Below are 11,330 nucleotides of genomic sequence, written 5' to 3'. Positions count from 1 at the left end.
GCAGCAATACAAGAAAATGGTTCACATGAACGTCATTCTTGTTACAGAGCCGCAATATAGTTCAGCTACAATCTTTTAACCAAGTAGTGGTTTACATGATATTTGCTAGTTTGTTGTATTCTTTGTGTTTTCCTTATGTATCATCTCTTTGATAGTGTTTTGTAATCGATATTCTTCCATTTGCAGTAACAAACGAGTTGTCAGTTATAATAGTAATATTAATGTACCACTCTCTTTTGACTTTATCTGTGGTTGGTTTTTGATAATTAAATATCCATTGGTACCCATAGAGGTTGAGCTTTCAGTTTTGCCATCAGGGTGATATTTGTTTGGTTTTAGAAATGAAAACTTCTTCATTAAAACTGTTGTGGTATTTGGATTTGGTCTTATGTCAAATGTGTGGTCTCAGTCATAGGCTATGAGTTTACCAGAGGGAGGATATAATATGCTCTTAAAGATATGGACTAAGTTTTAGACTTATACTTGGGGCTCCAGGTTTCATATGTTTGCATTCTAAATCAGTTTTGTAGAAATTATATGTTAATTGAGACGATTGTATGGTTTGTGTGTGGTTAGTTAAGGAGAGAGAGAGTGTGTGTCCCATCTGGCTATTGAGCTTTAATTTTCTCATCGAGGCAAAGTAAACCGAACTGCACAGCCAGCAGCTATCAGGCATATTATATATCACTACGATCGATGTGCGTTAAATGGCTGCATATGCTACTAGGACCAGAAAACACGGGCCTTTTAAAAGCATAATCACTCGAGATGGGCTCATTTTGTTGAGGAGTCCACTAATTTATGAGGGATCCTAACTCAATTTCATTCGTGATGCAAACAACGTATCTTCTTATTTTCTTAAATACCGAGTGTGAGGCCAGTAAGCTCATGGGTTCTTCTTCTGATGACTAAAAACGCCACAAGAGACCAACAGCGGTTGAGTTTGATCTTGACAATAGACATCAAACCCGGTTGAAAATGAAAAAATAAGGAACAAAGATAACATTCCTTGACAAAGGTAACGAGCATCCCGTTGATCTTGTGCTGGTGACCCAAAAGACTTCACAGCGGATGTTTTTGTCTTGGCTTATCGAGTTAGTTTTTTTTAGCTGAATACACCCCCCCTCTACTTTTTTTTTGTAATTGTAGTAAGAAAGATATGCTTTGTTTTATGTGTTTTTAATATAGCCCTGTTCGTTTCATTCTCGCGGCGGTTGCGACCAGCGACTGAAATTTCTTCATTGTTTTTATCTTTAATGGTTGCTCGGAGGGAGGAGGAGAGACGCAGCGATCAAAAACTACACGGATTCGGCAAAGTCCGTTGACGCCAAAAATAACAGCGACCAATTACCTTCATTCTCTCTCCTCTGCGTCTTTTCTCTGGTCTCTTCTCTGCGTTTAAAAACTGATTCCGTTCAATTTTCTTCCCTCTTTCTCTTTAGAATTGACGTCGCAGCCGCTAGTCGCGCGTTAATGAAAAGAACAGTGCTTATATCTGTTGCATCTTAATTTGGCAAAAGCTTTCCTGGGCTTGACTTAGACATGCTGTTTTGCGTACTACTTAAGAGTTAATACCGTCAAGGGGGAACACCACATTTTATTTCTACAATTGTCAATCTGCGTAATATTAAGTCAAGCTGTTCAGAGACTTAACAAAAACAATAACTGCGTGAGTAATCAAAATTGGCGGGATCAAAGTTCTAAGCCAAAATGACTAATCCTGGCAGCAGAATTTGAGTTCAAGAGAACGTTTTTTTGGTACTAAGTATTTTTCAAAACTCACGTGGAGATGTTGACAAAGAATAATTTTTGTACTTGTATGTCAACCAAGAAGAGACTCGATCATGCTTCCTCTCTTTCCTTCTTTATGCTAAAACGTTTATCTCCTCCATATTTATTATTTGTATTCGTTTGCACACAAAATCTGATGCAAACGTTTATCTGCCGTCCGCGCAAGAAACATACTATTACTTTGCTCTTCCACCTAGGCCTGAGACTTTTATCCGAGATCCGGATTCGATCCGAAAATCCGGATATCCGGAGAGGCCGAATTCGGATCCGGATAATAAAATGTTGGATCCGTCAAAGCCGGATCCGGATCCGGATATCTTGATTTTTTAGTCCGGATATCCGGATCCGTAAGTTTTATTAATAACTATTTCAAAAATAGTAATATCTATATATAAAAACTAATTTTATTTAGTATATTTTCATTTTTATAATAGTATATGTAAATTTTGTAATATTATACATAGAAATAATTAAAAACATTATATTTTTTATTTTTAAATTATTTTTAATATTATATATATATTATTATTATTATTTTATTTATTTTAAGGATCTAAATCCGGATCCGGATATCCGAGAACCCCAGATCCGGATAAGGATAATAAAATTATGGATTCGTCGGATAAGGATCCGGATCCGGATATCATAAAATTGCCCGGATATCCGATCTGTCCCAGGCCTACTTCGACCTAAATAAATAAAATAGTCAAAAATTAAATTAAAGCATAGAAAACTAATTTTTGAATAATATGAGTGGCAAAGTTGTAGTTGCTAAACACCAAGGGGATAAACACGAGGAGAAAAATCTTTTAAAAGTAAATGACCAAAGAGCGGGGGTGGGTCAGATCTAAACACTGAGCTCTGGATCACCACGTCGGCAACATATAGTGAGCGTTTACACGTGGATTTTAACAACACACCGCGTAGCTAATTGTTCAAGATTATTCATCATCCTTTGTTTTTGTTTCTCATTCTTTTTTCTTTTTTACGCCACAATTTCCCTCTCTTTTTTTTGAGAACTAAAAAGCTAAAACCCCTTATAATTATTATTTTTCAACAAATGGAATGCAAAACGGTCGTATTGATCCAATAAAAATTAACTAAGTTTTAAAACTATGATAATATTCCACTCGACAGAAATTGATAGTATATTTTAATGTGTGAATTCCATAGAATTTACAAGTAGCCAATCCAGAATTTGCAAGGTACGGGTGGGAGCGAAATCCAGTGCATGTCATGTAATATTTGTTGACTTTCAACACGGTTCATCAGAAACGGACCACTTCCCCTGACTCTCTTAATCCCCTATTCTTTCCCTTTTTATTTATAAGATTTTGTTTTTTTTTGTAACAAGCTTTCGATTAAAATGCGGAAAAGAAATATAAGTATGAGTTTTAGCTCATAAGTTTTTAAAAGTTTTCGACAAGCATAGAGTTAAAGAACCCTAGAAGATCCACAAACGAATCTTAAAAGAAAAGAAACAGAAATGTATAAGATTTTGTGTGATTTTCTTTTCTTATCACACATCAGGGAGAGAGAGATGCAAACCCCACATATATTTTTGACAAACTTGTCTGCGACTGTCATATAATAAGCTTGGTTCACTGTTATCTATCCTTTGTCCCGTTACTATTTCTATCATTTGTATTATCTATCCTTTGTCCCTTAACTATTTCTATCATTTGTATTATGTGCAAATATGCAAAGTACATATTATTTGTTTTATACACACTATCAAAATAAAAGATATTCAAAAAATCATGTTACAGATATTCTACTTCTAAAATTATGAAGTATGGTTTTGTTTTTGTTTTTGTTTTCCCTGGTAAACACTGCATAACTGTAGTCTTTTATTCAGTAGGTAATTACTTTCTTTTTTTTCTTCTTCGTCAGCTAATACTTTCTTATATTGAAAGGAACGTTAGGTGTCTGGTGTCAACTAACTTAATATACATAACAACAAAACCTTCTCTAACTGTTTGCTTAGAGTATCACTAGTGATATCTAAACCATATAATACTAATATTTTATAATAATTTATTTTTCATTAAATTTAAATAAAATAATTCAGTTAGAATATCACATATGTAATGAGTTTCTCAATTTTGTATATATTTCAAATGAGATACTCATCTCACTTTTATACACTTTCTTCTCTTTTTTATTATTTTATTTATTTTATTGGAAATGTTTTTTTGAGAAATTTTCAATATGGATTCTCTTATGTCTTATTTTTCCTTTAAACAGCTATGATATATATATATATAATGTATTTATTTATAAGATTGATGTTTTGATATCAATACATATTAATAAAAGCTAAACACATATTTTTATTTATTAATTTAAAATTTTAGTTTAATTTGTTTCTCAATAAAATTTTGCTATTTTAGTTTTAGATTTTCATTTATATTTTGATTACTAAAATTTAAAAACAATAATTTTTATATAAAATAAAAGTTAAAATATCAATTTTAAAAAATATGGAGGGGGTATGTCATAATCCAATAGGTGATTATATATTTTATGTGGACCAACACATTACTTCACTTACAACATCTCCAATAATATTTCATTTTGAGGGAATATGTTGAAAATGTAGGAATATTTTCTAACAGTGCACTATTTTGATGGAAAAAATAAATTTATATGGCATTTTCATTGGTTATTTTTATTCTCTCTCTCAAAATAAGATAAACTTAAAATGAGTTTGTATTTTACTCTAATGATTTTTTAATTTATTTCTCAAAAATATTTCAAGTATATTATATTATTACTAATTATTATTAATTCTAAAATTCCTTATTATTTTGTAAACTTACAGATTTTGCCCAAACAGAATTTTGTTTAAACTAAGTGTTCACTATATACAGATTTTAATTTCTAATATATATATATATATAATGATTATGCAAACTTATAATTGTATTATGGAAGTATTAATATTTTTTAAAGTATAAATCATAAACATTGAATTTTTAAATATGAAATAAAATATATAAAAGTTTAAAGACTAAATTATTAAAACAAAAATTTAGCACAAATAAGTTTACAAGTAGTGTTCCCTCAAATTTAAGGGAACATTATTCATAAACTATTTTTCTTGAAAAAGATGCATTGTTGAATAAATAATTTTACTATTTTATGTTTTGTTTCAAATTGAAGAATCATTCGAGATGGTTTACATACTATTCACAACTTCAGTTTAGTGATAGATTTTTTATTTATAAGTTGATCTATAAACTTTTTTATTTCTAACAATATTCAGTATTTATGTTCTACATAATACAATTATAAGTTTATATATATCATTTTATATTCATTAGAAATTAAAATTTTATATATATAATTAAAATATAGTTAAAATATAAAAATGAGTTACTATGAATATTTTGATACAAAATATATTATTTAGACGCAAAAAGTACCATTTGTTGAAAAGGGGGAATCTAGTTAGTCAATTGACCATAAAAGCCAAAAATGATTACTTATTTTGAGTTTGGGTGAAGAAAAAAAAAAAATGAGGAAGTCTTATTTCGTAAGCGTGACGAAATATTAGCGCAGTATTAATTATTAACAAAATTATATTTACAAAATGCTAAAATGATGCACATAATTCATCGATTTCTATATCTCAAAATAAAAATTTATCATCAATTATGTATAGCTTTCACTAACGATATATTTAATTGATGCAAGTTACCCCTATAATTAAATTGTTTGAGATGCCTATTTTAAGTACCTCAAAAACTTTCGAAATACGAAGAAAAATATAGTATGCGTTAAGTTAAATCTACACTTTATTATTTTCTAATCTAATCGCGGAATGTGTCATTTTCACTAAAAGAAAAGAGATATTCGTATATTATTCAACTAAATAATTGTATAACCTTCTAGTATATTCAATCAAAATTAAATCTTATTTTAAATAAAAACTAGAGAAAAAAACAAAAAACCATACTCCAATCGTCCATTGACGATTTCACACCTTCTTTTCACACCACCTTATACATTAATTAAAATCTCTCCCTCTACGTCTTCTCCTCTTTTTCAAAGAAGCTTCTCTTCGTTTATAAGGAACCCCTAAAATTAATCTCATTCTCTCTAACGTCACAAAGACTTCGATCCCAATAATGGACCAACGTAACCCTTTCCACCACCACCACCACCACCACCATCAGCATCATCACTTGATCCAACAGCAACAGCTTCCTCCACCGCCACAGAGCACGACGGCGGCGATGGATCCCGGCGGAGGAGGTGAGAGAATCCCACAGTGGAGCTTAGAGGAAACAAAGGAGCTGTTGGGTATAAGAGAAGAGCTTGATCAGACTTTCATGGAGACCAAACGTAATAAGCTACTTTGGGAAGTCGTCGCCGCTAAAATGGCCGACAAGGGTTTTGCCCGGACCGCAGAACAGTGTAAGAGCAAGTGGAAGAACCTCGTCACTAGATACAAGGTTACCTTCCATCTATCTATCGATTAATGAATCTCTCTATAGATGCGCACTAACTATATATATACGTATATTGTTCTATATGAAATCAGGATTACAAGTATATGCATCACATTTATTTAGAGTCATGCTATATCATCATTCTCATATTATGATTAAGTGGATGAATTATTTCATTTGCGCTGATATTGACTAAGCTAATTTGAATATCGGAAAACCTAGTCTATATGTGTATGGTAGATTAACTATATTAAACACTTTTTTTTTTTTTTGAAAATAACTATATTAAACACTTTAATGAATTAGTTTACCATAATATCTTTTTTTTTTGTTAAAGCAGTTTACCATAATATCTTAGGTTGTTTAGATATTATCCTGCCGTTAATTAATGGAAACAAGATAGAGATTAGACTGATCAATTTGCATGGTAATAATTGGTGTGTAAGTAACATATAGCTCGTGTTCACAAATTGCCACAAAAGAATTGCAGTTACCGTTATATAACGGTTTAAGTATTAATTAAGTATCGTTTTACTAATCACATGATAGTTGAATACGTCTAGATATGAACATAGTGGCGGATCCAGACCAACGACTAGACGGGAGCACATTAATAAATATATTCAATAATATAAATTTAATAAATAAATATATAATAAATATTATATATAAATTTAATCATTTATAAACTGTAACAAATAATAAACATATTTTTAACTTATGATTCTCTTATAAAAAGTTTCCATTTTGTTAAATACAAATGTTATTAAGCACAAGAATATAGTGTTGCAGAAAAAAATAATTAAAATAGATAGAAAAGTAGTCTTTAAGTTTATATATATATATATCAATATGATACATATAACTTGTTATGGTAATTGTATTATAAAGAAATGAACTCTAGAATATTAAATTTATTTTTATTGTTTGAATATCAGTTAGTTTTATTCGTTTGCTAGCAGCAATTGTGAATGGCTACAATTAAAATAGTGGACTTAAAATATGCTTCAGAAAATATTGAAATGTAAGATGAAAATATTAAAAAATAAGACAAATAAATAAAACAAAAAGTATGTTAACAAAAAAGATAAATTGTTGACAAAAAAGAAAAGAAAAAAAATTATATTAATAATAAAACAAAAATGAAAAGCTATTAATACCAATTAAGAATGATACGGTCCAATTAAGAATGATACGGTAAAAGTGGACGTGTCAGAAAACCATTAATTGTATAGCGAGATAGTAAAAACTAAAAACAATACATACCATGAGTTTTGAACTCCGTGCATCTGGGCTTAAGTGGGGACATCTTACCGATTACTCTACAAAATCCAACTTTTTCTTAATAGGGAGCACGTGCCCCGTTGCTATCAGTGTAGATCCTCCCATGTATGTACATACGTTGTACGTTTTAAGTGCAAGTCAATAAAACTAGCATAAATCATGATAGATGAACATATACGCGCGGATTAATAAATTGGTTAAGCTACATGGTCATATTAGCGTATGCTTATAGTCTCACATATATATACATGCATGAATAACATATATATGTATATATATATATTTAATGTATGTACTACATATATAAAACATATTGGATATGAATGGGACAGGCGTGTGAAACTACTGAGCCAGAAGCTATTAGGCAGCAGTTCCCATACTACAACGAGATCCAATCGATTTTCACAGCGAGAATGCAAAGAGTGTTGTGGTCAGAAGCCACGGAAGCAAGCACTTCTTCGAAGAGAAAAAATCATCAGTTTTCATCTGACGAAGAAGAAGAGGAAGAGGCTGAAGAGCCAAATCAAAGCATCAACGAGGAATTAGTGGCTTTCGTCGAGACACAGGAGAAAGTGATTACTACTAGTACTTGTACTAATCCAAGAAAACGTGCGAAAAAAGGAAAAGGCATTACAGGTAGTACCAAAGATGAAACCGCGGGTAGTACATTGAAAGAAATATTGGAGGACTTTATGAGGCAAACGGTGAAGATGGAGAAAGAATGGAGAGATGCATGGGAGATGAAGGAGAGAGAGAGGGAGAAGAGAGAGACAGAGTGGCGGAGGAGAATGTCGGAGCTAGAGGAGGAGAGATCAGCCACGGAGAGGAGGTGGATGGAAAGAGAGAATGAGAGACGGTTGAGAGAAGAAGCTAGGGCTCAGAAAAGAGATACTATCATTGATATTTTGCTTAGTAAGCTTAACAAAGATAAAAATGATGATCAACATCAAGGCTTCTAATCTTTTCTATTTTATTTTAGCTAGTTTTTTTTTTTTGGTGTAAAAAAAAGTGTTTTCACCTCTTTGCCGGGAACCCAAGCAATGTAAATAGTCTCTCCCAGCGCGAATCGAACCCGGGTTGCGGAAGTTACAGCCGCAACCCCTTCACCACCAAGAGCTGACTCGTTCTGGTTATTTTAGCTAGTTCCTTAGTTAAATGTAAGTTTGTTTTATTTATGAATAATTGATAGTTGAAGACGACAACCTCGAAGCTGGGGCTGGATTTCGGTTAGATCCTCAAATTCATTTTCTCGTTTTTATTTTTAGTTTCCTTAATAATATACTCCCTCCGTTCTTAAATGATAGACTTTTTAGTATTTTCACACATATTAAAAAAACACATTAAACTACCACAATAAATATATCGTTTTCTGCAATTTTCAATTTTCAATAATTTTTAACCAATAGTAATTCAATACAGTCAATTAATTTTCTTGAAGTTTACAATTTTATCATAGAAAAAAATACATCTTTCTGAAATAAATTTTTTTTCTAAATAGTCTATCATTAAGGATTGGAGGGAGTATAGTTTTAAATAAGCTGTTGGGAAAATCGAGTTTTGAAATAGTACTGCTTTTTCGAAAAGAAAAATTATTCTCTGATGCATATTAGCAGTAACTAACCTTAGTTTAAGGGAGGGAGAATTAAAACTTCATCTATAATAGATAACAAGTACAACAAGCATGCATGTGGTACTAATTATAAGTAAACTTGCTTAAATTTAACGATATTTTTGTGTTTTCTCTTCAATTTGATCAATTTGAGAATAAGTTTTTTACTTTTATCGGTTAAGCCCCTATATATATTCCAATTTGCTTTTGGAATACCTAATAAGACTATATAATTATCAAAAATATAAATGAAATTAGCATCTAACTAAAACCATTAGGGTATATAATTACTAGGCTATATGTATGCCTTCTTTATTCTTCTAATGAGAATGTCCATAACTATTTATCAGTTGCCAAACAAAAGTCTTTGCTCCAAAATTCCAATTCACATTTGTCCTTCATTACTTCACCGCGTTATTTACGATCATATATATATAATCTACTAGGCCGGTCCGCGTTTCGCGCGGAATTACTAAAATTAGTTATTGTATAAGTGTTTGGTTTATGCAGTAATTAATGTTGTAGTATGATTCAGATTAAAGTATTAAAAACTATGTCAATAACATTACCGTTGGTCTAAGCAGTAACTAATTAGTGTGTCATATTTCTTAAAAAAATACAACTGCTTTCCACATTATAACACAGGCTAGAATTTATTGCAAAACTGATGTTAATCAGCAACTGAGCGTATGAACTACCACGGGGTGGTTGTAAATTTGGTTTACCTTTGATTGGGTTGTGTTTGAAATTTTATTAGATGTTTAGTTGTTTTGGTATTGCATGCATTTTGTTTTATGTATAAAGTTATTATTTTTGTCCGTCTGAAGATTTGGTTAGTTTGTATCTATGAAACAATAAGTTGTAAGATGATTTTGGTAAAGATGATTTTGGTGTATAAGATCATTGTGGTTGAGATATTATAGTCATTCAGTTTGATTAATTGAAAGTTCACATGTTTTGTTTTGTATTTATCCTCCGAAGTTATTTGAATATGAAGATTTTTAAAATGTTATGTGTCCTCATGTACCTATTAAATTTGTCGATTGTTGGGGATTTTCAAATTTCTAACTATATTCTACATTTGTATTAATGTATTCCAAACTCTCTTTCGTAGTATATGGACATCGTTCTATTTTTTGTCAATTAATTTAGTAAAATTTCATATACTCCCTAAATTAGGGGATAAACTACAATAAAATCGATATTCTAGAGAATCGGAGGCAACAAAGGTTTCAAACCTCTCTGACATCATCATATGTTAGTTCATGATGCAGCTATGCATTAAAACAATATTGTTATATTTTTTTGTATTTTTTCAAAATCAATGTGTTAACCCCTATAAAATATTCAGTTTTTTGGTAAATGGTTAATATACTGAAACCTATAATCTTTAGTGTTGTTTTAAAATTTCTAACCACATTTTCTACATTTGTATTAATGTATTTAAATTTTTTTTTTCATGGTACATAACATTGTTCTATTTTTTTATCAATTAATTTAGTAAACCTTCGTATGTTCCCTAAATCAGTGGACAAACCACAATAAAATTGTTATACTTGAAAAATGGAGATAACAAAGATTCCAAACTTCTCATACCATCTATGTTAGTTCATGATACAATTATGCATTAAAAAATATTGTTATATTTTTTTGATTTTTTCTCAAAATCTATGTGTTAGTTTTTACAAAATATTTAGTTTTTTTGGTAAATGGTTAATATACTGAAGCCTATAATTTTTAGTGTTGATTTAAAATTTCTAACCACATTCTACATTTGTATTAATGTATTCTAAAGTATCATTCATGGCATATGGGCAGCGTTCTATTTTTCTTTATCAATTAAGTTAGTAAAGCTTCGTATGCTCCCTAAATTAGTGGACAAACCACAGTAAAATCACTATTCTAGAGAGATGGACATAACAAAGGTTCAAAACCTCTCTGACAATTATCATATGTTAGTTCATGATACAACTATACATTAAAACAATATTGTCACATTTTTTTATTTTCTCAAAATCTATGTATTAACAACCCCTACAAAATATTCAGTTTCTTTGGTAAATGGTTAATATATTGAAACCTATAATCTTTAGTGTTGTTTTAAAATTTCTAACCACATTCTACATTTGTATTAATATATTCTAAACTCTCTTTCACGGTACATGATCATCGTTCTATTTTTTATCAAT

The 11,330-nt window shown here is 30.5% G+C and overlaps 1 protein-coding gene across 1 annotated transcript; it reads left to right on the top strand.

The window, feature by feature from the left end:
• The first annotated feature begins 4,768 nt into the window (after positions 1-4,768).
• On the top strand, positions 4,769-10,212 carry LOC106436336 (trihelix transcription factor GT-3a). The gene is made up of 2 exons (XM_013877293.3): positions 4,769-6,251; positions 7,865-10,212. Exons 1-2 carry the CDS (start codon positions 5,925-5,927, stop codon positions 8,489-8,491), a joined length of 954 nt encoding a protein of 317 aa, XP_013732747.2. The 5' UTR covers positions 4,769-5,924; the 3' UTR covers positions 8,492-10,212.
• Positions 10,213-11,330: the final 1,118 nt, after the last annotated feature.

The sequence above is a fragment of the Brassica napus genome, chromosome C9, assembly GCF_020379485.1.
Source record: "Brassica napus cultivar Da-Ae chromosome C9, Da-Ae, whole genome shotgun sequence".
NCBI classification, from domain to species: domain Eukaryota; kingdom Viridiplantae; phylum Streptophyta; class Magnoliopsida; order Brassicales; family Brassicaceae; genus Brassica; species Brassica napus.
This window is presented reverse-complemented; position numbering and strand designations above follow the sequence as displayed.

Bases quoted from the DNA above. Each gene is read 5' to 3' on its own strand.
- LOC106436336 (XM_013877293.3), top strand. From the start codon at position 5,925: ATGGACCAACGTAACCCTTTCCACCACCACCACCACCACCACCATCAG. The intron at 6,252-7,864 runs GTTACCTTCCAT...TGAATGGGACAG, and splicing joins ACCTCGTCACTAGATACAAG to GCGTGTGAAACTACTGAGCC.